The sequence below is a fragment of the Rhipicephalus sanguineus genome, chromosome 10 (genome assembly GCF_013339695.2).
Source record: "Rhipicephalus sanguineus isolate Rsan-2018 chromosome 10, BIME_Rsan_1.4, whole genome shotgun sequence".
NCBI lineage: Eukaryota > Metazoa > Arthropoda > Arachnida > Ixodida > Ixodidae > Rhipicephalus > Rhipicephalus sanguineus.
This window is the reverse complement of record NC_051185.1, coordinates 57,942,989-57,968,993: the sequence shown is the minus strand read 5'-3', so window position 1 is coordinate 57,968,993 and position 26,005 is coordinate 57,942,989. Positions and strand designations below refer to the sequence as shown.

General features: G+C 42.1%; 1 protein-coding gene across 1 annotated transcript; it reads left to right on the top strand.

The window, feature by feature from the left end:
- Positions 1–1,347: 1,347 nt before the first annotated feature.
- On the top strand, positions 1,348–25,795 carry LOC119406406 (zinc finger protein 883). Its single transcript, XM_049420083.1, has 5 exons — positions 1,348–2,750; positions 8,219–8,288; positions 12,826–13,327; positions 20,263–20,506; positions 25,016–25,795. Exons 1-5 carry the CDS (start codon positions 1,987–1,989, stop codon positions 25,353–25,355), a joined length of 1,920 nt encoding a protein of 639 aa, XP_049276040.1. The 5' UTR covers positions 1,348–1,986; the 3' UTR covers positions 25,356–25,795.
- Positions 25,796–26,005: the final 210 nt, after the last annotated feature.

Here is a 26,005-nt window from a genome sequence, read left to right as displayed (position 1 = left end):
AGAGGGTGTTTGTCAATACTTATGGGAATTTCAAGCACGTTAGTGACCTCAAAGAGGATGTGTCTAGATGGTAACGAGCGCACGAGCTTTTGAAAAATACGTAAATGTATAGAGTGCCTGTATGTGCATTTGAGAACGCCTCTGCAAACTCTTGTGAAACACTAATGAAGTTAAAAATACAAGGGGGCTTACTGTGTAGGAAATGGGCATCATTAATCAAAGTACCTCTTATACAACTGTTTTACAGTAGCAAACAGTCATATTGCAGACCCTGTGTTTTTTTCTCCTGGCTACGGTTACATGCCTTGAAGGCAGAAATGATGCTTCTCTCGGACAGACTCCTTAACTGTAGGTTGTCTTATTTTAATGTGTTTTGTTTGACAGTTGACATTATTGAAATTGATTTCTGTCACTAAGTTTTTCTTTCTCTCTTGTTACAGTGGAAGTATCAAGTGTTGGCTACGTCAGAAGAACCATTGAACTCTTAGTAGAAAGTCTGGTTGCTAATGTTTCGTGTGATTGCTGTACATTCTTGTTTCTTTTGAAAGCTTGTGTGTGTACGGTAAACTTCTGACAAGGATGTAATTTGTGTATCAGTTTAATAACTTTTCTTTTTACATTTATGCTAGACCTATGAACCGGTTTCAGTGTGCTCAGAATTAATCCAGAGCCCCTGTTACAATGTGCCTGAGTCGTGTAGTGGTTTCGACACGTAAAACCCCAAAGCTTCATTAATTATGACCACATATCTTGGGGAATAGAACCATCTTAAGTAAAGCGAGGCTTGAAACTATTTTTCGCTTTAGCTGTTGTTGTATTGTGGGAACAAAAATGAACACAATGCCTCTAGTGTGGGTTGTACAGGTACTTGTAGCCTTTTTTTAAATAGTGACACATGTTGCTTGTCCCAGTTACCAAGTGCAGTGCCTTGTTCTCTTATGCAGAGTGTTTTTGTTTGAAGTGTGTTCTGTTTCTTCATGGTATAGGTCATTTGAGTATCACAAATTTGATCATTTTGTTTATGTTTGTGCCTCCAGAGTGCAGCCGCACTTAGGGTGCAGCTGCAGCAGGAAAGTTGCAATGTTAATGGTCATTTGCCTCTTTTGCAAATCACTATGACCCTGTTAAACTACTGTTGCATTGTTGGCAATTTGCCAATATTCATTGAGCTTGTTGAAACGAGTGGTTGGTTTTTTGTAAAGTCAGGAAGAATGTTTGTATTGCAATGCACAACGACAAAGCACTTTATTCTGTAAGGTTTTCTTTTTCCGTGCTCATGTATTTGTTCTGTTTATACTTTGTTCTGGTGATACTTTTTTGACATGTCAATCCCCATTTTCTGAAAAAAGTTTGTAGCATGTTAATTTGGTTATTCTCAATATCCTCCTTGTTTACACGAAAGCGACAGGTGTGGGTTGAGACAGCTATCGGCCCTGGCCCTCCAGGGTCATCTCTGCACTCCAATCCACGTTTGAATCGAGCTTGTGTTACTGTTGCAGCAGTCTGAACCTGCATGCAAATGCACAGAAGTATGGCCTAGAGACTACCGTGAAATCCCAAGCAAGCCTCCCCCCCCCCCTACAATGAAAGATAATCGGACAAGATTTGGAGGGGGGCCCTTGCTCGGTCGCGGACCGAAATTCAAGATGGCGGCGGAAGAGCCTCTGGGAAGCATGCACACCTGTGCTTCTGATGAAATGCTTTATTGAATACAAATGCATTTACTGTTTTTACTGAACTGGAGGGAACCCTTGTGTCAAATTTCATGTGTATGACAAGGGGGGAAAGGCGGTCTTCAAATATTCGTGGAAACTGAGAATGCAACCCTGAGGCACCACAGAGTAAACATACTAAGAAATCATGCACATATCTAAAGACTCTAAGAACTTAGGTTCCTAGGAACTGCTGCTGCAGGATTCTGTGGCGGAGAAGAGGTTGAAAAAAGAAACGGCGGAAGAGGGGGGGCACTTGCTTGGTCGTTGGCGCATGTTTCAAATGTCCCGAAAATGGGAAGGGGGCGCTTGCTCGGAATTTTACGGTAGTATTGAAGCCTGGTCTTCGCAACTGTGGGGGCTGCACCATGGAATAAAAATCAGTTCCTCTCTTCTGTTTGCAGACAGATTGATAACCAGCCCCAACCACACACTCAGTTCAACCTGCCATTCTTTATACGTTAACCCGACAACTGGTTCCCTGCCCCTACGAAGTGACTCAACCCGTCCCCGTCGAGTTTGTGTAGACACTTCTAACATTAGGCAGCCCCCGGCAAGGATCAAGTTGCGGTACACTAAGCTGCCACCCGTCTGGCATGATTCTCTCTCTCCCGCAGAAGTCATGAGCCGAGTGGAGATGGCTCGCGCCGCCGCCGTTGCCGTGGCGTCGTGCCCCGACGCCCGCGACTGCCCCATGTGCGAATACGTGGCCACGACGCGGTCGTCGCTCATCATCCACATGCGCAAGCACACCGGGGAGCGGCCCTATCGCTGCCACCTGTGCCCGGCCGCGTTTGCCAAGAGTAGTGACCGCAGCCGCCACTTCCGCACCCACCAACTGCACAAGCCCTTCCACTGCGGCAGCTGCGGCAAGTCGTTTGCGCAGAGGGTGACGCTACTCTCGCACAGGTGCCTGCACACTGCCGCCACGGGCTTCAAGTGTCAGTGCCAGAAGTGCCTGCGACTGTTTGCCAATGCAGCTTGTCTCAAGGAGCACGCTCGCGAGTGTGGGAGTGATGCGGCAGGGCACCTAGACTAGCCACTGGATAGGTGCTGCGTACGAGGGGCTTGTGTGAATTGAATAGGTGTGCGTGCTTGTGTATTTTTCAGTGTGTCAAAATCAGGTGCTGTGACAAGCACTTCTATCTCAGCATCAGAATATATTGAAGGGATACACATTAGCGCTAACTAAGAAAGAAAGACAGGAGAAAAAAGTAGAAGGAAGCAGATAGGTCGGCTGCTTCCTTGTACTTCTTTCTCGTGTCTTTCTTAGTTTGCGCTAATATGTACCCCTTCGATGTTTAACAACTTGCCCAGCAACAATGTTTAACAATGTTGCAGGTACTTAGTATACAGAAAGAGAAGCCACAGAAAAAGTGGTATATGTGAAATAATAAATTTTGAAATGAATCAGTCCTGAAATACTGAGGTAAACGAACAAGAGCGTAACCCAAATGCTACCTAGTTAGTGATTAGAGCCCTTCATTACAGCTAACTGCTTCCACTATGTCAGACAGTGCAGGTGGCCAGACAACTGAATGAGATCGGGTGACAGCCTGTTTGCGGCTGCTTCTTCACTTCTTCCTTCGTCTGTACTGTTAACCGTGTTGGTAGTTGATGGAAGAAATAAGTTTTCCACGTTCCTTCCTCAATCAAGCTGTCCATTACTGTATTGCATGCATGTTTGTGTTGTATTGCTCTTGTGTAATATTTATGTACATGTATCGCATTGCTGAAACTGGCAGTTTAAATGTAAAGACAGAAAGAAAATGGTGTGGACTGGAAAGCAGATCAGAGTGGTTGGTATTTTATCAGAGATCAATAAAAGGATGAGGTGGGTAGGTCACTTTAAAGATACAAGTGATAAGTTATCTATTGTACTTACGAATGGTTGCCCCAGGGGCTTGAGTAGTATTCTTGTAGTGGTGTAGAGGTCAGAGGAGTCAGATACTGGTGAGCATAAATCTCCAACTTCTGCCCTGAGGAAAGCGAGTCCTCTTGTTTAAACGTTGGCTCCCTCAACATTCTCTGTTCAACGATTTTTGATCACTTCAGGCCTCCATCTTCCCCTAAACTTCTGTCTTGTTTGAATAAGTCACAGTTACAAACGGAAAATTATAGGTGTAACTTTAAGAGGAAGGTAGCAGAATGGATCGGGATACTGACAAGTGTAACCGATACTCTAACTCACATTAAGTGCAAGCAGTTCACTTGGGTTGGTCATGTAATATGTAGGACAGACAACTGGTGGTCAGTTAGAGTGATGGAATGGTTGCCAAGGAATGGGAAACCCAGCTAAGGATGGCAGCGAGTTAGATAGAATGTCAAAGTTAAGAAGTTCACTGGCAAAAATTAAAAAGTTCACTGTCGAGCTCTTGTCGTTATACTTAGTTTACTGCTTGGAGCAAGCGCGAGAGGGAGTTTTTGGGAGGTACAATGTTTGAGTAGTGATGATGAGGGCGAACAGTTATCATTAATGTTTGATGTAGTGATGCAATCAGTACTTTTATAGAATGCTGTCATGCTTTGAGCTGAGGATGTCAAGAGGCTCACAGCATGTTGAATACAGGAAGTCTTTGCTGCCTGTTATAATAGTCTGGGGCGGATTCTTGTACACACTTGAAAAGTGAATATATTTCGTCCCAGGGGTGCCCTCACAAAGTGGATAGTGCTCAGCTTTTGCAAGAATGGAAGGAAGGGAGCAGCCAGTAGATTAGTGGATGGCACGTTTGAAGCTTGCACATTCTTTTTATCATCTGCTCGAGGATGGTGCAGTGAACCACACATAGCTTCACGTATTTTAGTGTAGTTGTAATAATTAAACAAAAGTCACCTTTTTGGTGCATACATTAATGTCACCTGAACTAGTACTATGTTATTAGTAAGTAACTTATTATACTCAGTTACAACCTAAGAAAATATGTCAGCTCCGCTCACAGCCATTGCTGTCTCTCCCACAGAGAATTTGCATAAATGCTTCATCCAATAACGTTTACTCATTTTCCCGAGTCAAGCACTTCTTGAGAGTTTCAGATAGTTTTGCCCATAAAGAAACCGGTTTGTGTCACGGGTTTTGGGACGGAAACTTAAATGTCCTGGTAAATTTCGTCAAGCATTCTGAAATCGCTGCTCAGCCAAACGAAATGTTTTAGGTTGTAACGATGAACCTTTAGCTCTTGATATGCATAGTATTTACACTAGCTGACAAAAAGTACTTACATTTCAACAGCATAGTTGTACTTCACAGATGAAGGGCAGGCCCTCCAAGATTCTGTGGCTTACATTTTTGCTTAGGTTGCAACCGAGTATAGTGGTAGTGCTTCTGCTGGTCACTTGCTGGTTGCTGGGTTGATGTGACGGGGGCGCGGGTGGGGGGAGGTTGCTAGCCACTGCCCTGTTTCAAACTGATGTTCCCAGCATTGATCTGCCCAGATCAATCAAGGTTTTAGTAGGGCATGTTTGTTTCTTCATGGTGTAAAGTGCTTGGCACGCATTTTTTAAACCTTGGACAGTGTTCGCAGCCAAATGGTTTCTCACAGGCTTCCAAGTCTTGCTTTATGCTCTTTGCTTCAAATTTGCCATTTTGTGTACCAACAGTTACATTCAGATCCAATCCGAGCCAACATTTGTTGTTTGGTCCCTATTCACTGGTATTTGTTTTGTTCTTGGCCGAAGATGTTTGGTTTGAGAGTCAGCGACAGGAGTGAATCGCAATTTTGACATCAGCAGGAAATGTTGTGTCCATGGCTTGCGACGACAGCAGACTTCTGCCCAATTGTGCAAGGCAGGACCAAATGTTTACCTGCGATCTTCTCTATTCGTTATCTATATACAATGTTGCCTGTTGGTTCACGGTCTCTGTGGGCTATTGGTACCTTGGGTAGACACATCGCCTGGAGTTGATAGTGATGCCGGTACCAGCAGAGCCAGTTGTTCTGGTAAACATGGGCACTAGTCTATTTTTTTAAGTGGTAGTGCCAATCTCTTTTATTTGTTTTGTAGGGAGTATATACAGCATGACATGGAAGGGAAACGCAAAAAATGCTCGCGTACTCGGAATCAGATACGCATTAAAGTACTTATGCTGGTCAAGGCCAAGTCTACCCTCGAAGCTCACTGTCCTGTTTTGCGACATCAAGCTGCTCATGTAAACTAAAACACATTCTTGGGCTAGTTGGTGCATGGCCTGCCAAAACACTTGCACTGTACAAGTGCTTGTGGCTTTTGTTCAGCTGCTCCAAAGGTGCATGTATACTTTTTATGATTGTGAGCTTTATAATTGTGCCATTTTTTGCATTATTCATGGTTTAATCAAGTATACCTCTGACTTTTGCAGACCGTCCTGTTTATGTCCAGAAGTGTGTTTCTTTATTTACACTTGTGTTAGGTATGCTGTCAGTGATGGGATTGCTGGTCAGTAAGCATCTTCAGGCATTACAGGCATGTGATATGCAGCTAAAATTTGGCCCTTACCTTTTGCGACTTAGAGTAGTCTAGCTGGAACAGTTCTTGTGTCGTTTTGCTTTTTTTTCTCTTTTATCATTAGGTGGTTCTAGGGATCCGTGGTTATTTGCAAAGCTCCATTTTCTCAAGCCATGCAGGGAGTGACAAAGTAGACATCTTTTAATGTGTCAAGTTGAATATGTGTGTGTCTTGAGCGCACTGCCACTTCATGATAGTAGGCAGTGGTGTGATCATGCGGTGTCATGAAACTTTGACATGTGTGCCCTAGTCAGACCTGTGCAATGGATATAGGCTGCACTGTGAAAGGATGGCCATAAGACGCGAATGCATGTTCTTGCACTGCTGTACTTCCTGCTTTGTTCTGCACTCTCTTACATTCAACATGGAAAAAAAATCAGATTAGTGAGATGGATAAATGGAACCAAGAGGCCCGATTTTGCTAGTTACATCCATACAAAGCCAACAGACAGTGAAGCCAAGGAAAAGACGCACGAGAATAACACTGCACGTTAATGAATTCATACTTATCTGTCATTACTGCCAAGCCATAGTTCTTTGATGGCAGCACGGAATATTAAGTAATTATTGGAACAGTTAACAGTTTGTTAATTAAGCATCACAGAATGTGATCCTGTCCAAGTAACCTGTCATAATAGTACCTTGTCTCTGAAAAAACAAAGTTGTCCCATCGTGGGCAGAGCCACCAACTTGATCTTGGGGGGCCTCCGGCTCTCTAGATCCGAGTTCCTCAGGACTGAAATAATGTTCTTGTCATGTCATGTCTCGTGCATGGCATTTTAAAAGTGCAACATCAGGGCTACATTTGCCAAACTGTGTATGCTATTTGCATGTATCCACATTGCATTTGTGTGCCATGTCCTGTAGAAGCTTACCAGTTATCTTGCATGCCCCTTTGTTTTCCTGCTGCAGAAACTTGCGTTGTGTACTTGTTCACGTGTAAAATGCAGACTATAGTGGTGGTATTTATAGACGGTTAGTATATATATTGTGCCATTATTAAATGTGTGACTGATTTTGAACAGGCAGTCCACTTGGTTAATTGCTCATTCAAGATTGAAATTTTCAGTCATCTTACGGGCATTTTTAGCGCAAGTTATATTATGGCAGATAAGCTGCTGTTGAAGTCTGGCAGTGTTTTTTCTTATACTTGACTATTTTAATGTTTTTAATTTTCTGTACTGCCCTGTGCAAGCTAGCTTTGGTATTTTGTGCTCTGTGCTTATCTTGGCACATCGTTAAAGGAAGCCCCCGACTAGTAAAATTAATGCTCATGTAAACTGGAGCTTTCCTGCAAATATCAAAATCAAGGAAGGGGTAGGAGAGGAGTTATAAGAAATTATTAGGCAGACTTGCATATGTCAAAAAATTAAATGTCAAATTAGTGGTACATGTGAGAGGAACGCGTGAATATTACTTCGAATACATTCAATTACCTCAATGGCAAGTGCTACAGAGCATTAGCCAACAGGAGCTATAACTGCTGTTGCATGAATAAATATAGTGGACTTCAGGTAGCAGGCTTCAGACAAGCTGTACAATCAAGCTGGAGACAACTTAGACAACTTTTTCTATATTGCTTGTCCTAATGCTCTATGAATAATCTGCCAGCCTTCCTGTTGTACGACTAAATGAACTGTAATCAGTGATGTACAGCTAACCATGCATGTTCCCTTTCTAATTGCACCACGCGATATTTCTGCACTGCATTGCGTTGGACCATGTGGAACCCTGAAAAATCTCTTAGTTGCTTGAGACACTTTTACGTAGGCTTCACAATGCATTCCGTGGAAGTTTGCTGTTGCAATGCTGGTGTCGTAAACGAGTATCTTTGAAGGTGATTCCGTGCAAACTGAAAGAGCAGCACTTTAGTGCACATCATTTTGTTGTTTGAGAAACACAATGTGTGCATGTTGTTTCAGAGCAGCCATTGTTTGTTGTTTTATAATAAAATTCTTTCTTACTCCCAGTTGAGAATCTCAATGTAAGTTTCTTGTTCCTCACCTGTACTGCATTGCGTGCAGTTTTATTGCTCTTTGCCTGTGCTTTCTCACTGCTTCATTCCATGAACACAGTGCGTTGTTTGATGAGAATGTGAGGAAAATGTCCTCATTGTAGTTCCATGAACTTTAATATAGGGCAATGCTTGCCACTGTCTCATGGCCACTTTGCTTTTGAAGATGTTGGACCACCAACTTTCCTGCGTGTGGTTGGAACATGGCAACTTTAGTTTAATGGTTAAACCACACGCACCACATTGTATACGCAGTGTCTGCAGAACTTGCGTATGCATGTATTGCTAAGAAATCATGCTCACAAATGGGGACATCATGAAACCTGTTCAATAGAGAGAAAGGTAAATGATTGGAGAGTGTAGCCTAATGGACAGGCCTGGCGTGGTACTCCAGGTTGACTAGACTGTGAGGGTTATGCGAGGGTTAAAACTGTGAGAATTAAGAAACTTACGTATGTAAAACGCATTATTGCACATTCTTGAGAATTGTGACATCAGTGAGCAGCATAATGTGAACAAATTGGTAATTGAAACTGCGGAGGTTACAATAAACAAAAATTTTGTCCATCATCGCATTATTGTCATCTTGTGTCCATCTCTTGGGACAATAAATAGCGAATGATTGCCTTTAAGGTGTAGGCGGTGAATCTTTTCAGAAAATCTGGCTTCTGAGGTGTGTTGCCATATGCACTTATGGCTTTGTAATATATTCTAATTGTGATTGTCACTCTGACAATGATGTCACGAAAGTGCACGAGCTGCCCAGGCTAAAACTAAAGCACAGGAAGCATCAATAAAAGGTGTCCACATCTTGGTCTAAATAAACAATACAAACGACAAAGGAAAAGAAGAGATATATCTCGGGAACTCTTCAGTAATGGTGATCACTGAAAAACTGTTAATGTTTGAATGGATTTTCTTCTCTATCGTTTATCTTATTGTAATACAACCCTATTCATAGCATATTTTAAGAAAGCAAATCATCATCAGTGCATGATTGTAGGGCACAGCGATTATGACGTAGTACAAGGTCTTCATATGAACTCTTCCCCAACACCGGGGTGTCTCCCAACAATGACTTAGTTTCTAGCGCAATGTAGCTAGGTGAGGCATTGAAGAAGAATGTGAAAAGCAAGGCCTGGTGACCATTGTCTATGGCGGCGCAGTGGTCAAATTATGCCTGGGTATCTTTGGCCTGCTGCGTATACGACCTGGCACTTTGTCGTACTGACATGGTCTTGTACCTCATATCGACAAATTTCATCATGCACCAACTTTTGTGAATACTTTCCAGCTGCTTTGCGCACCGAATGAACGCTTCTTCCTGGAAATCTGTTTTGTTGCAGCGTGCCGCACCTTTTTGTTCTGCTGTATTATACACCTCCTTGTTTCTTGTAAATGTTCATCGTTCTGGGAATGCAAGTAATGTTTTTTGTGAGTGTCTCTCTTGTTGGTGGATTCTTTCTTTTTCTTATTTAGTTCTGTTCCCAGTTTTGTTTTTGATATTATGAGCACACATAAGCAGCTGCATCACGGTAATTAGTCCGATACTCTACTGCTACTGGATCCTTTGTGTCTGCCCACTAATTTACAGGTTTTTGTTTTTAAAAAATTGAAATAAGATTTTGCATCTGTAATAAAATATTTATCACTAGAAATTTGCAAACTAGGTCGCATTTTTTGTCCTCATAACTCATTAAAACACTTGTAATTTTTTATTGTTTGGTTTGTGCAGCAGAAGAAGGGAAGGAGAAACTGCTGTATACAGTATGTGCGGCTGGCCATAATGGAAGCACACTTCTACGGCAATGTGGAATGGGCTGGCATTCACGAGTGATCAGTTGCAGTGAAGCTATCACTTTGGCAAGATACTGTGTGACTGGGCACCAGATACATTAGCATATTAATGTAAGGCCGGCAGTGTTCTTGGTACTGTGCAAAGATATTAAGCTTTGGCACAGTGCTGGAAAGGCTAACGGATGAGCCATCGATTTGCAAGTCACCAACATACGTGTGCACAGGGTTCCCCATCAGGGGGTGCGAAGGTTCATTGCAGTTCCCCCCCCCCCCCCCCACTAAGTCAATATACGAGCAGATTTTGCACCCCCCCCTCTTAGGTGAATAGGGGGGCCAAAGTATGGGGCAGATTTTGCGCGTCCCCTTTGGTGACTAGCCCCCCCCCCCCCCCCCCATGCGCACGCCTATGGTCACCAATGATTGTCATGTTTGATTGTATGACAGTAATTTGCACGCCAGCGGAAGCAAAACATTAGACAACATAAAAGGCCTAGTTTGAGACACTGTAGGTGTAGAGATTTTGTGCAAAATTTAACATCAGAAATATGAGCAGAAATGACATGAAAAGCTTGCAGAAACAGTTGGTTTTGATACTGAAACTTACTGTTTGCCGGAAGGGACGTGTGACAAGGACATTACCCTACAATGTGCAGCTTCTAGGCATGGCCTCAGAGATGTGAGGTGGGTGCGGAAACATCTCGAAGGCCATGTTCCTGGACCTGCGTCAAAATGACAACCACCTGGCACATGTGTCATCTGCTTAGGGACTGTTTGAAGGCTACTGACAAAGGAAAACCATTCCAGGATTAGCTCATTATTAGCTCTGTGTTCTTGGCAAGATTGCTTTGGCAGTACGTAATGCTTTCTTGTATTAAATTTAGCCATAGCAAAATAATGTAGCAGTTGGTGTTAAAAAAGCATACTCTCAGTGTAACTGCTAATGTAACAAAGAGGATTTTAAGGAAAGGCTGCAGCAATGTTTAGCCCAAAATAAATTATGATAGAAGTAACGTACTGTAGGGATTCTGTTGTACCGGGCTTAATGGAGGCTTAACAATTAGCAGTGTGACTACTACTAGCCCTCACATGTAAAGGGCATACTTTATGTATTAATTTGCTTAAAGCTGTCGCAGACATGATTTGGCAACAATTGAGCAAATGAAATAATTGCTTTTGTACCTTTTATTCTTTTTCAGCCTATGTACCTAACAACTGGGCTTCAGCAAAGGGAGAAGGCGACCTGCATTTATCTCTCTCTCTCTTTTTTTTTTTACTTGCAAAGTTTTCAACATATGTGTTGTGAAATGTACCTGCTTTTTTGCCTGTATGCCTCAGGCTTCTTGTCTGCTGTGGTCTGTTATGTGAACTGCGCTCTGTGGGCTGTATTTTGTGGTGTTGCATTTCTTGGTGGTGAAAGTGGCTTCTGTGGCCTGGATTGCATTGCTTTTCCTTTTTGTGGCAGGAACAATCACAGTGATGTTTGTCTCTGATCGCAGTTTTAAGGATGCTATTGTGATGCTTTACTTTTGCTTGGTTTATGTTTGCATGGAGCCTTGCGGTCGAGGGATGTGGCATTATTTGCTTTTGGAGCAGTTTAGCTGTTCACCCATCACATACCAGTAGTGCTTGTTTTTGTTTTGCTATTGTGTTGGAGTGCACCTTTATGCATGCCGAAATGATTCCTCTTAGTGAGGGAGTGATTGCTAACTCACTCCCTGCACTGCATATACCACATTGGTATAACATTTTATTATGACATAGAAGCCCAAAGTATTTGTTCAACATAAACTGTCAAAACAACATAGGGATTGTTGTATGGTGCCAAAACCTGCACATCTCTAGCAAAACACCAGCAGGATATATGTGAGTTTACTTACAATTATCACTGGATTTTCAGGTGTCAAAGTTTTCCTGTGACTGCTAGATTTGTCTCTAATAAATGCTAAAAGAATGGATCACAAAAAAATGTAGTGCTAATTCTGCTCTAATCCAGCGCTAATTCTGAAGTTAATATAGCGCTACTGGTAGTTCTTGTGTAGGTCTTGGTGTAGTTCTAAATCTCACGTTTACGTCGTTCTTGTCTAGGACCTCGTGTAGTTCTAAATCCCGCGCTAAATCCTGCACTAATGTTGTTCTTGTGTAGTCTTGGTGTAGTTCTAAATCCAGCGCTTAATGCGGCTTCACTACCGTAAAACCTGAGGAAGTGCGTAGCACAGGCAACCCAGTCATTTGCTGAGGCGGTGGCACCCGCTCTGGCACCCGCCCTTGTGCGGTGCGGGTCTGGCCCGAATGTTTCAGAAGCGTTTTTTGCTATTTTAGGTAAATTATTGTGATTAATTCTTAGATATTTATGTAATTGATGTTATTTTAGACGTTATTAATTTATTTTACACTGGTTTTGAGCATTGTTAGCCTTTTTTTAGGTCTGTATTGACTACTGCGTGACTATACAACACGAGACAGTGCATGGACACAAGCCAGGCCCCTAAAGTGCTACGCACTTAAAAGAATTCGTGCATAGTGTAGCCCCCAATGTCTTGAGCAAACTTCACTTGATTGCTTGTGGCTGTTGAGATATTGAGAAGGTTGGGGTCATATGTGTGTGCCGCAGCATCCTGGCAGTGACTTTTTGAATTTGCTTGCAAGCTTAAGTTGAGAGTCCAGCTTGCATGTGTGCCTTAATTTTTTTTTTTTTTTACTGTGTGCTTGAATGCTGACAGCTTTTTGTGCTCAGTAAGCTTTAATGGTATGCCTTCTTATATAGCATTTTTTTTTTGTTATCTTTAGTGACTTGTGACCTTACTTCTCACGTGGTCGTAGCTCAGGTTCATCACTCATAGAAAGATCTCCATTTCTGCCTACTCACTTTCCTTTCGAATCTGTCATTCCTTATTCCTTTTAATCTCTTACGTAAACATGACTGACAGTGTAAGAACTACTTATCGTATCAGGGAGCCAGTTTTCTCGCAAGTCTCGAGCAACACAAAAAGATGCCTTGCAGAGGTTCATGGTTTTGTCTGTTTCTTTAACCTTGCAGTGAAAGAACCTCCTCCGACCACGGATGCATCGCCGTGCCTCTACCGCAAGCTCGGCCCCCGACGCAAGTGCCTCCTATGCAACTTCGTCACTGATGCCTCCGGTGACATCTCCACCCACGTGCAGGTGCACAGTGTCGAGCCATCCCGTCTTTTCATTCGTTTGGAGCAATGCTGGCAGTGCCTAGTCTGCAACCGCTACGCGAAGAGGGCTGCCACTATGGCCATTCACATGCGCACGCACACAGGCGAGAAGCCATATGAGTGTCACCTGTGTCCCTATGCTAGTGCTCAGAAGGGACACCTGAAGTTGCACATCTGATCTCGCCACCCCACGGCCATCGAGGTCAGCAAGCGTTCAAGCTGGCCCCAGCGAGGGACAAGCCGCTAGTACACGCTGCAGCGGTTCCTCTGCAAATCAGTGAGGCCCTTGGGTTGTTGCTGGTGCGATGCACAAGCACCAGCAAGCCTGTCAACTGCATCCAATTATTTCTTGTGCAAAGGTCTTAAAAGTTTGCTGTCTATGCCACAGTGCCTGGAATATCTGGGGCCACTCAGTGATAATCTCAGTTCGCTGCACCTGCTTAACACGGTGTTAGCATAAAGGATAATTAGAGGTTCGACATATGTTGTGTGCCTCCTCCCATGGTCACTTTCCTTGAGTTTGCTCACGAGCTGGGACAGAATTGGCCTTCGAAAGGGTGTTGTCATGTTGCTTGAACGAGATTTCTGTCGCGTGATCAACATCACTGGCTCTGAGCTTGCAATTTCTGAAAGCTTGGTATTAGTTTCTTTTGCCTTGTCTGTTTGTGTGCCTCATTTCGAGATGCATTTGTGAGCGTTTGCTTTTGTGTTCAGCTGTTCAAGCAGTTTCTGCTTCTGCAATGGGAACGTTGTTGTTTTGCTTGCACTGGGGTCCTTTTTATTGAGATTTGCTTGTTCATCGCTGATGGTTGGTGATTTTCAGAGAGCTTCTGGTTTCTTGCTTTTGTATTGTCCATGCTTTTGTCACAAGCAAGTCCTCTTGGAAGTGTGAGGGCTATGTTTTAATACTACGGAAGAAAGCCGATGAACCCCTGTCATAACAGACATAAAAATTGCGGCAACTCTTAATTCTTGCAGTACCTCACGATTCGAACTAATGGGAGTTAATTCTCTTGAGAAAGGTTTGCTCCCTTTGGCTTTTTCACCCATAAATAAAACTAGAAAACAGTAAGCTCTCCAGTCTGCTTCATCTGTTGCGAGCTTTGACAAAAACTGGGCAGTTGGCGTTGCTTTATCTTCGGCATGTGCAGAAATTATTTCAAGGTCACATTTTCTAGCTGCCTACAATTTTCCCATAAGGTTGCCAAAACTAGTCTTTCTGTTGAACACTTTGAGTTTCTCAATATTTGATTTATCACTTTCTTTTTTTTTTTTTGCTGAGGCCATTTGAGTCATTCCCACAGTTTGGAAATTTATTAGTGGATCACCTTGCAGCATTTCAAACAAAAGCAAAATTGTACCACAACTTCGAGCTTGGCCTTTTGTTTGAGATTCTGTGGTGCAAGTATTGTTTGGGCTACATATGTTTGTACTTTGTAACAATTTTTTGGGAGGTTGGGGGCGGTATGTCTTTGATTGAAGTTTGTTTGGTGCAGCTATTTTTGCACTTTGGTATCTCGTAAAAAAGCCACTAAATGATGCACTATTTCATATCTAGTCAAGTTGCTGTAATATTGATGTTTTTATTGGTAGTACCAATACATGAGCATGTTGGTATCGTGGGCAATGCATTGTGGTTGCTGTACCTACAAGCATCATTGAGCATAATTTTTTGTTGCTGCTGTGATACAACCACTTAGTCATTGAACTTACTGTTTCATGTTTATTAGGGCTGCTGTAATATTAGTACACAAGTAAACATTTTCGTTCAGTGGAAAAAGGCATTCCACTTAATTTATATGCATTGGGTCATTATGATGTGTAGTACCAGATAAAAACCCGAAATATGATTAGGATTACGGGATATTTTTTGTATTGCAATCCAAGAAGATTGGTGTGTGTGTGTGTTGTGCAACGAAACATTAGTGATGATGAAACAGTTGCAACTGTGATATTTTTGTTATTGTGCATGCCAAGTGGCTTTCATTTTCACTTATCCTGATTTTGTATTTTATCTGTGTTCAGCACAATTGAGAAAGTGGCTGTCTGAAATCATCTGCCTTGATGTAGTGACATCTTTGTATGCTTTTGTAGCCTTCTTCAAGCGATACGATCATGAATAAAGATATTTATGAACAAATGCACACGAAATGAATAAAAGCAGGTTTCAGTATGTTCACTTCGACACATTCGTTTCTTAGACAGTTTTTAACCCGCTGCATAGAACCGACCAAGTTAGGAAAGTTTTTCTTTGTCGTACATTCTTTTTTTATATATGTATATATTAGCTTTGCTCTCGCTGCATCTGCTGTTAATTTCATGGGGAGGAGAGGCCAGTCAATCAACCATTATGAAGCTTTTGTCCCACCATTTTATCCACGTTATGCACATGCATGGTGCAGAAACTTATGTGTTGACGTTTTGGTTCCAGGCAACGTTTTATGGCTGCAAGAAAAGAAAGGAAAAGTTCTAAAAGTGGTAAACTTTACAGTGAAGTTGGATAGTTTACTGCAATGCGTAGGACTTCATAATTTAAGCAAAATTCCTAGCAAAATCGCCGCTTTGAAGGGATCCAGTCACAGCTAAACATGTATTCATGCTAGTCATCTTCTGGAATGTGCCTGAACTCACAAACTTTAATTATATCCAAGCTTGTTACATTTTACTTTCAAGAGGCATAAAAGCTCGTTTCACTATTCCATCTGCTGGTCATAACACTGGATCCACTTGAACTTAGAAAAGGCTATTTGGCCTTCTCAGTCCGTATTAAATTGCACTAAAGGGAGAGCTGCAAGCATTTGATAAAGCTGTTCCTTGCATACTGCAACCAAGCAAGCCACATGTGTGATGTGATCACCTGCTTCCTCACTTGCAGGTCATTGCTTCAAAACCTCGCATACCTGATGTAGCATAGAGCTTGGAAGGTATTCTTCCACGATAGCTCGTTTAGAAAATTTGTATATATGACTCCAACCGTAGCCAACAGCATGTGCTTGAAGAATATGCCATCACAACTGCCTTTGTCAATTAATGATTATCCAGTATGGTATCTCAAGGGATGTGTTGTTTAGCTACTGAGAGCAAATATGTGGGTTCAATCCTAATGGTGAAGATGTTCCTATGGAAGTCGAGTGCAAACATACTCGTATACTGTAAGAACCGTAGGTTGTCGAACCGAATTCAGAGGCCTCCATCATGGCATCCCTCAACTTGCTGTGCAGTTTTGGGATGTTTGAAGTTTATTTAAATTTTAAAAGCGATTTCCTTAAGTATCTACTTTGTGCTCCCTTACCAGGTCTGTGGTGCCGCACTACTGCCTTAGATTTTCTGAAAAGCGGTCCGTGAAAATTGAAGCCTGCTCTGAAGCCTAAACTTCAATATGAAGCTCATCTGTACAGGCATGCATGCTGCCTTAATGACTAGGTGGAAGTTACAACAAGGTCTTTTTCGAGAACTTGTCCCGACTGATGCCAAAAGCTGAGCGCACAAAATTATCAATTCTTTTGCCGAAACCATCAGTACATTCTCTATGGAAACCAGTGCTACATTGTTACGCCAGGCTGGTGCTACTTGGGTTTGATGAGGGATTACAGAAGTACTAGAAGAGATAGTGCCCAACGAAGCTTGGCACCGTTATAAATAAATCTTAATTACTTCTGGGCAAACAAGTATTACAAGAATACAAGAAGAGATAATTGCAACAGCAGCAATTTGCCTCCACCTGGTAGGGGTATTTTAACTGGCTTGTGAAGGCTGGTGGTGTACGCTCTACTCCCGTTGCACTGAAACAAACTTGTTATGAACATACATGGAACCAAGCTACTCGTAGGTCAAAGACAGCAAACTTGTATAAGGCAGTTGAAGCACCTTTTGGAAGTCCAGGGTTATCCACATTTTGAAATGTACTGAAGATGTTGCTAGTACTTCATTGTGTCTGTGAAACCTAGGGGTGTACGAGTGGTGATTTTCGGGACCGAATCAAATATCGATTGAATCGCGCCAGAAGGGGTTTGAATATAGAATAATTTTTAATATAGTGTTCAAGTATAAAAGCCATTTTTACAGTTAATATGAAATGATGTTCACATCCTAAATTCATAATTTTATCGTTAAAAGCAAAAATGGACCATTGGCTGCAAATAAGCAAGTTCTTAAACACGCAAAAATCTCTTCAGTGTGTGCGGACAGTAGTATAGTAGGTAAAGATTAGGTACGTGTGCTCGTTGCATTGCTGCATTACTGGCTGTTCGTTGGTGTGTCGGATGATGCCATTAATGCCACGAATGCCCAAATATAATGAAGCCACTAACTGATGGCAATGTTCTGCTAAGTATTCTGATCGTATGACCATTTTTGTGTTTCGACACATGCAACATTGCTGGCCCCTATTTGATTGACGTTTGATGCCTCCTATGCCATCGCTCACTGCCTTTGGCTTTCACTGCTGTCGCTTAATCAAAATCGTTGCGGAACTTGGCAGCTGTGCTGTTAAAGAACATTTTTTTATGTCGGTCATAAAAGCAAAGTAAATACTACCAGACACCTGAGTTGTGTTTGTATTTTTTTGTGCAGGATGCAGAAACAAAATACTTTTTTATGCTAAAATATGAGTTAGTTGCTTTGAAGCTTTGCATGTCTTTCTGGAGCTTAACTGTGTGGGTGTGCTTATCTTTTCATCTTCCCTATTTTGCTGTGCTTTCTGTGTGTTTTGCTGTATAGGCTTGTCAAGATCGTTTTCTTTCTGTTCTCATGCAGTCTTGTGCATTTATTTCCCATTGCTTTTATGGTTTTATGAATCATCTTTCTGTAGTGAAGCTTGTGAAAAGTGTGTGTCAGTTGACCCATCTAACACTGCTAGCCAGCATAGCAAATTGTCCTTGCTTGTAAAAAAAAGTCTGGAAATCAGCGAAACAGTGGTTTTCCTATTTTCACCAGGATTGAGCATTGGGCTAGTTGTTGCTGCACATAGATGGGCTTATTTTGCGAGAGCCTTTTGAACATGTATTGTGTAGTTATAATGAAAGTAAACAAGACTTTGTCCATCTCTTAACTATTAGGGACTGCAATTAAATTCTTGAAATTGCGCGTGTGTGTTTGTTTATTCCAACTTGACATGCCAAGTGTTACAACAACAAACCTCGCATAAATTTGGGCCACAACCAAATTTATGTGCTTATTTTGGATAGAGTCAATTTTTTAGAAAAAATAAGAGTGTGCATATGTATTGCAACTATAGAGCATTTATGAGCAGCTTTCTAGCTCTAATGCTCAAATTATCAGCTTTTCTCACATTTTCAGAGCTCCGCTCACACCAGCACAGTTAACCTAAAGCAAAGTGTTTTACAGATAATAATAATGTGCAGAAAATGGAACTGATAGAGCAGGTGCATTTTTTTTACAACACAGGTTTTATATCTTAGTTTTATGAGGAACTATTGTGATAGGTGAAAGTCAGTGAGGTGTTCTTTATTTTCAATTGCAGCTTGTTGTACTTTTGCTGGGATGAGCATTGTCGCAATGCTGCTGTTTGTTTTGTAAATGTGGCTTTGAATGTGTTATGTGTACGTCAGTGCAGTACAAAATGCCTTAATGTTTGGTATTACTGTTTTTTTTCAGGCTTTCTTGTTCTGTAAATCGATAACATGGAGAAATAATAGCAACATGTTCTGAAGGTAGCGCGTCGATGTGTGCTTGCGGTCTCACTCATGTGATGCTGTGTTTTTGAATCTCCATGTGTTTGTCTACATTCACCCACAGCATCACTCAGTTTGTGTTTGATGCAGCTGTTGTCATGCTTCTTGTTCTGTGTTATGTTGCCACTAAGTGACTCTCTCTGCTGTCTTTTTCTTTTTTCATCTCTGCATTGTGAAGCCATTTCTTATTCACGATTCATGCATCAGCCATGACTTCATGATCTAAGGACGTCTCCTCATTCACTTTATCTGATAGCATGTGTGCACTGCTGTTGCGTGTTTCTCTTTGCCATGTTACCCTCATAGATGTAGCTTTGCGAAAGACATTTGGTGTCCTTTATTGTTTAGACTTTTAAAGGGCCCCTAAACCAGCCAGAGCTTGAAATTTAGTTGTGGTGTTGCAGTTGTGCACGAGGCTACAATGCACATGTATCCATGAGAATTTTTCGAAATGGTGCCGTAATAGCTGACTTACACGCGTTTGATGATACAAAAGAGGGCCTCGCTCGTTTCACTCTTTCCTTCGCTGAGCTCCGTTCGTCGGCTCTTCTCTCCTCTTGGCCGAGTGCTTCTCCTCGCCGTGCAAGGAGGAAGAGTGGCGAGCACATGTACCTGTGTGCAGACAAACAGGTTCTTTTTGTGGATGACATGAGCAGACGAAAATGTTGACGTCGTGGCGAATGCTGAGGGGCAGAGGATTGCCGAGAGGCCCGGAGAGAAGAAGGGATTGTTTCTTGGAATTTGTGGGGCACCCGCGGCTCGTAGCGCTACTGCGTTGGGCATTGTTGATCGTGACGGCATTCTGATCTCAGTGCACGCATTTGCTTGAAATGTTAAAAAATTATCGGAGGTGGTTTATGGGCCCTTTAAAGCTAGCCGTGCATGTATGAAGACCTGGCTTTACTGCCTTGTATTGTCGACGTCAAGTGTCTATGGTATAGAGTACTTGCAAGAAAGCTGTATTCCTGTATAACTGGTGTTGCAGTTTGCAGTAGTCAGTGTGACCTACGCTGTGATCTGTTTTACCTTGAACAAGCATGCCTTAGTCCAACAGAAGTTGACATTTTTTGTTAGCGTGCACAACGATAACATTTTGATGCTAAGTCAGCCATCTCACCTTTGTGTGTGAATGGAAAGCAGTGGTCACAAGGGTGCACGCAGCTGAAGTTAGGTGTACAGCTTCGCCTTTCACTGCGCACAATTTCATATTGTGTTGCCAGCTGTCACAGTGCACTGCGCTGTACTGTTCAAAGCCTCTCTGTGCCGCTAATTGCCCCTGTGTTATTCTTTTGCTCCAGGCTCGGAGAAAGCCAGCATTGCGTCCTCGTCACTGTTCACCATCGCTGGGAAGTTGCGGCAGTGCAAGCTGTGTAGATACGCTACAGTGAGCTCCTCCAACATGGCGGTGCACCTGCGGAAGCACACAGGCGAGAAGCCATACCAGTGTTCGCACTGTTCCCGGGCCTTCGCGCACTCGAGCAACCTTCGTACCCACGAATTCACTCATTGGAACAAAGAGATGTTCAAATGCCTCGTTTGCACGTCTAAATTCAAACGCGAGACGAACTGTCGCGTCACATGCGCGGACACGACTAGACATTGTTCAAGAGCTGGAAGCAAAAAGGAAGAGTCAAAAAGATAAGAGTGCCCTTCGGCTGATAACAGGAAAGTATTTGTGGGTCAGCATCAGGAAGGGATAAAAACTATAAGGTGTGTGTTGGTGCCTGTAAGTAAAGGACTGCAGTTTTTTTCCATCATCGGCTGCGTCATGTGGTCTCTTCAGAAGCTCTCCTGGCGCACAAGATATGCAACTGTAATGTACGCCCTTCAGAGTGAGCAGCCTTTTGTATGAACTGCAAACCACAGTCAGTGAGATTTGATGTGATAATAACCAAGTCATTTTATTACTGAAAAAGACTCAGTGTGATATGCGGATGTGATATACATGGCAGGCAAACCCTGCCTGAATCCTGATGTGCCCTAAACCAGTAATGTTCACTCAGTAACTCAGTAGTAATGGCAGTAATGTTCACTCTGTAACTGCTTGTAAACACAAGATCTCTCACACATGCTTAAGCTACTCAGTTTATTAAGATGCTCAACAGATCTCACTGCCAAAGAGATTCTGCTGTTGGTCACATTTGTAACTTATTGAAAGGACCTCTAAATAAAGTGTATGCCTTTAGTGTGATTTTCTAGTCATAAGCAACCTTCTCATTATTTGTCTTCAACACTTAATGCAAAATCAAGACAACGCGAAAATTTCGCTTCACATGCATGTACAGAAAGTTAAAAAATAAGAGCGCAGTGTGAAGTCAACCAGTATATTTGGCATTTGTTATTAAGTGCACACGATACAAAGTAGCTCAGTAAGTGCCCTGGGCTTCATGTGTATACATATTTGTTGCTCTGCCACCGTTAAGTTCTAGAAGAAAATGGGTTGCCTGGTCTTGTTGTGTGCCTATGACGTTAAAACTAGTAGCGCTCATGGCAGTCTCGTTCAATGGATCTCACAATGCAGCTGTTATTGTTCTGTGACTCATCCTATGAAGTGTTGTGTACATGATTAGTGAAAAATATTTTGTACGGACATTACGTCTGTGCATAATAAATTTTAGCCCAAGCAGGACAACTTAACACAAGAAGCAGGATAAGTGCTAGTCTCAACTGATATTATGATAACTTCCTAACCCTACATATAAGAAAGCTGACCTATTGAGTGTGTGCAGATAGGTAATCTTACAAAGAGTAAATTTTACAAAGGATTCTAAAAAAAAATATTAATTGTTCCACAGAGCAATTGAAGCAACACTTGACACATTCTGATCGGATCTTGCATGATAGTTGCGTCATATTTAACAGCATAAAAGTGACACCTAATGTCACACTGAAGTGCAATGATGTATATGTTTTGTTCTCGTGGATGAGAGCAGCTAGAGGAGTTCCTTAAAGCATTGCCTGCAATGTATGAAACTAAATTTCGTTTATTTTTACCCTCAGGGCATCTTAGCATTACAAGGTCTGGGAACAGGCATGCTTAAATACAACACAAAAAGTATAGTAGCAAATAAACAGAGCAAGAGCATAGGGCAGTGTAAAAAGTAACTGAGAACAAGTAGTTTGCTCTTACTCTAAGAGTGTTTTGAGATTGCAACTACGTTGTAACTGATTCTATGAAGGCACAAGATTGGACTGAGTGTTGTATCCCGTCTCCTTTTCTGTTGGGTCCCACTTTTGCATAATGCTTTGTATTATTATGTTAATGATACTAAATGAAATTGTTTGTAAATTGAGACATCAAGTTCGAAAAAAATTAACTTTCCTTTTTAGGAAAAAAAAGTCGGAAGGTAGCTTTTGGCTTTCTGTATGATGTAGTCGCAGAATTAAAACAGCTGGATTGGAGTCGAAGGCACTGTGATAAGCTTTTGCTTGTTTCTCTGTTATTTAACTTTAGCATTAATAATGTCTTGTAATCATTTTTCTTGGCTAAGAGCGTATGGAATTATTCAGCTATGTGGTACATCACACCACATTTTCCTGAAGTCGGCGATCTCACTCCTCAGAAATCATGATGCAAAAACGGCTCCACCGAGAAACTTAGATGCTTGGCAAAGAACCTCAAGTAGTGAAGTTAACACATGGCCACCCACTGCAGCATGGTTCTGTGGCCTAAAGTTGAACTACACATAAAAGTGAAATAGTTTGCTCATCCACATCTCGTAATGCAGTACAACTGTCTGTCATGTTGAATGTGATTTTGATGCTGTCGGCTTTCTGGTGCATAACTCATGTATCAACATACTAAGGGTGCCATGGGAAGGTATTTGGCATGTGTTGAAGGGCTTGAACAGGATACATAATTTATGCGAGGTAGTTGCAATATTGAGTAAAGGACACAGAGGAGCAGTATTAGCTGTATTCTAAACGTGCAAATTTTGACAACTATCTTATATTTATTTAGTATTTGCAATGCCCTCAAGGTACAGTTTATTGTAAACCTTGAATATTCGATTGTTCAGGAAAGAATTGTTTTTACTATTCTGATGCAAGAAGTGCATAATTTCTCATGCTCTGTCATCGATCCTCTGCTTAATTTATTTCCGACAATTTCATTACTGTGTTTCCATTATTAACATCAGCGCTGCATGCTGGCTTTTACCAGAGTGTCAAGTAGGTGCATTGTCTGGACCACAATGGCTGCTCCTGGAATACATGCACGTTATATAGTAGCACACTCTTCAGGTACGAACCAAATTTTTTTTCGTGCAACATGATTGAAGGCCTGAATATTCCATATTCAGTTGCACTTTTTAACAATGAAACTTGGAATTTTTTTTTGGCGTGTGCTTGAAGGGACGCTACAATGTATTGGCATGTATTGTCAAGAGTTGCCCCTAGATTTAAGTGAACCACAGTCGATCCCACATGTTCCGTGCAGTGCCATATAGCTCTTTCGGGAGCATCTCTGAAACAGACTGTTCACTTGGTGCCATATTTCCTGTTCTCGTATTTTCCCACACTGTATTTGTATCAACGTGTCATCTTTGTCGCCACTCAGCCTGTGATAAATATTGCTATCGTTCTGTTTCTTCTTCTGTTTTTTGTTCTTGTTATGTGACTCGTTGCGTAAGCTGTATTTGTTGTTCTGTTGCTTGCCTGTGTTGCGAAGCCATTTATTATTCAACATTAATGTATCCAATGGCAACTGCACAGCTGTATACTCTTCATTCCTTGAGTTCCTCTGATAGCACCAATGTACCTGTGCCAATTTGTTGCTCTACTCCAGATTTGCTGCTTTTGTGAATGTGACTTTGTTTGGTGCTTTTTTTTATAGTGTCAAGGGATGGCGAGGTATTGATGGTTAGACAGAGAATAAAGTTAATAAAGCTGCCTGTACACTTGCAAAGACATGCTTCCATTGCCCTCTGTATTTGGTATGAGAAAGTTTTGAGACGCAGGGTTTGTAAACAAATAGGAAGCCAGTGAAGCCTGTCTGCAGTAGCCTCATATTCGCTGCTGCGGTCCAGCAGTAATCTGTGTGACCTACACCATGATGTATTTAGCTAGAAGCAGTATACTTTAACAGGGCACAAGCTTATAACATTTGTAAACCCGTAATCTTGTCGACTCTTGACGTTGACTCTACATAACCCGCCTCACAGGCAGAACGTAGAGGCAGAGAGGCCATATTAACGTAATTCTAAAACATGGTTTCTCACGGAAAGCTTTTTTAAGGTTATAATATCCATGTTAGGATTGCTTACCGAGCCAAAGCGGCCATTGAGTGCAGTTTCATTCCTTCTCCCCAAACTTGAAATCTCAAAAATCATCCTACTTTATCGTTATCGGATACCAGAAGCTTGCACGAGCGCCAGAAGCTTGCTGTCGCTTGCTCCACATTGTCCACATTTTACCTGCAGCGTCCTCAGATTTTCAAGTTTTCTTTTTTTAAGTGAGAACAAATCAAAAGACTGTTATATCTTATCATGAAGACCTGTTGGTAAACAGTCAAGAGTAATGCATTTCTCACTTTTTGAAGGGTGCATTCCAATGGGAGACGGGAACAAGACTAGATACACAGGTTCATATTGCAACTTTGTATATCCCCTTCAGGCAGGAATTATGAAGAACTGCCTGAAAATGCATGAAATTTCCACAGCATAATTCCAAGGCACTGGATGATATATTCCTAGAAAGAAATGGTGGCAATATGTTTTGTTGTGCATCTCAGTAATGAATAGTAATTAGCATATAATTAAATATGTAATTATTCTGCAGTCAGTGAAGTTCCATTTTTGCATAAAACGACTCAGATCTTGGCTCAAGATGCATGCACAATTTGTTTTTTATTAAATGGTTTCGGGCAAAGGAAAATGATACTTTTGACGTTGAACCTGAAACGCGGCTTGTCGCACAGCCCGTCAAACACTGTAGCGCCTTCATCAAAGTGATAGGTTGCAGTTGTAGGCAGCACACTGAGGTTAAGTCAAGACTCATCGACTATGAGTAAGGTTCAATTTATCTCATGCGTAATGTATCCTGCCTTTCTCGTGCACTAGTCAAAGAAACTGGCAAAAACAAGTTGCGTCCGCATCTGTAGACACTCCACCTCAGGAGTATATCGTTCCACCTGTGACTGTGGGCAACCTTCCGTACTGCTTACACCCTGTGTACCATTTTTCCAGGGACGAGCGAAGCCAGTGCCCCATCGATGTTCACCATTGTGGACAAAGTGCGCCTGTGCAACCTGTGTAACTATGCTACAAAGAGCTCCTACAACATGGGAGTACACCTGCGGACTCACACGGGCGAGAAGCCCTACCAGTGTTCTTTCTGTCCACGTGCCTTCGCTCACCCAAGCAACCTGCGCACCCACGTGCATACTCATTTGAACAAAGAGATGTTCAGCTGCCTCACTTGCAGCTGCGTATTTAAGACACAGACTGAACTGCTGCAGCATGCATGCATACATAGGTAGACGTTTCACAGCTCGAGAAATAAGATTATTGCTGGAGAAAGCACTCTGGGCTCATTACGGGAAGATCCGTCTGAACTGTAGACGAAATGTGGCAAGTGTTATTACACACATGCAAAAGATTGCCATTGCTGTTGCAGTAGTGGCCGCACCTAGCCTCTTCACAGCCTCTTGTGATATACAAGGCAGGATATGCAGAACTATTGCTTAAATACATGCAGCTGTGATGCATGCCCTTCAAAAGGAGCAGCCTTTCATGTGAATATTTCTCACTGGGATTTGAAGGTATGACTGAGCTGTATGTTGATAAACAAGAGTTGGTGTACTGCATAGATGTAAGGTATGCGGCAGGCATAGTCTGGCAACTTGTTAGCTGTGTAAAGATCAGCACACTGCATGTATGCTACGGGAGAGTCTGCTGCATGTGGCTGACCTCAGCAGCAATGTGGTCTCAGCTTCACAAAGTTAGGCGATATTGGAAATGTCCCAAAATTCTGCGTGTGGGATCAGCAGTGTCAAACTCTGTGTCATTGTTGGTTGTGCAACACTTCACAAATGGAGGATGCAAAAAGGACAAATCACAAGTGCTTACTTCAACTGAACATTTATTGCAAAATGTGCACTCATAGCGCTTGTGGTTTGTCTTTTTTGTA

Bases quoted from the DNA above. Each gene is read 5' to 3' on its own strand.
- LOC119406406 (XM_049420083.1), top strand. From the start codon at position 1,987: ATGTTTCAAATGTCCCGAAAATGGGAAGGGGGCGCTTGCTCGGAATTT. The intron at 2,751-8,218 runs GCCACTGGATAG...CATTGCGTGCAG, and splicing joins GCGGCAGGGCACCTAGACTA to TTTTATTGCTCTTTGCCTGT. The intron at 8,289-12,825 runs GTGAGGAAAATG...ACGTGGTCGTAG, and splicing joins GTGCGTTGTTTGATGAGAAT to CTCAGGTTCATCACTCATAG.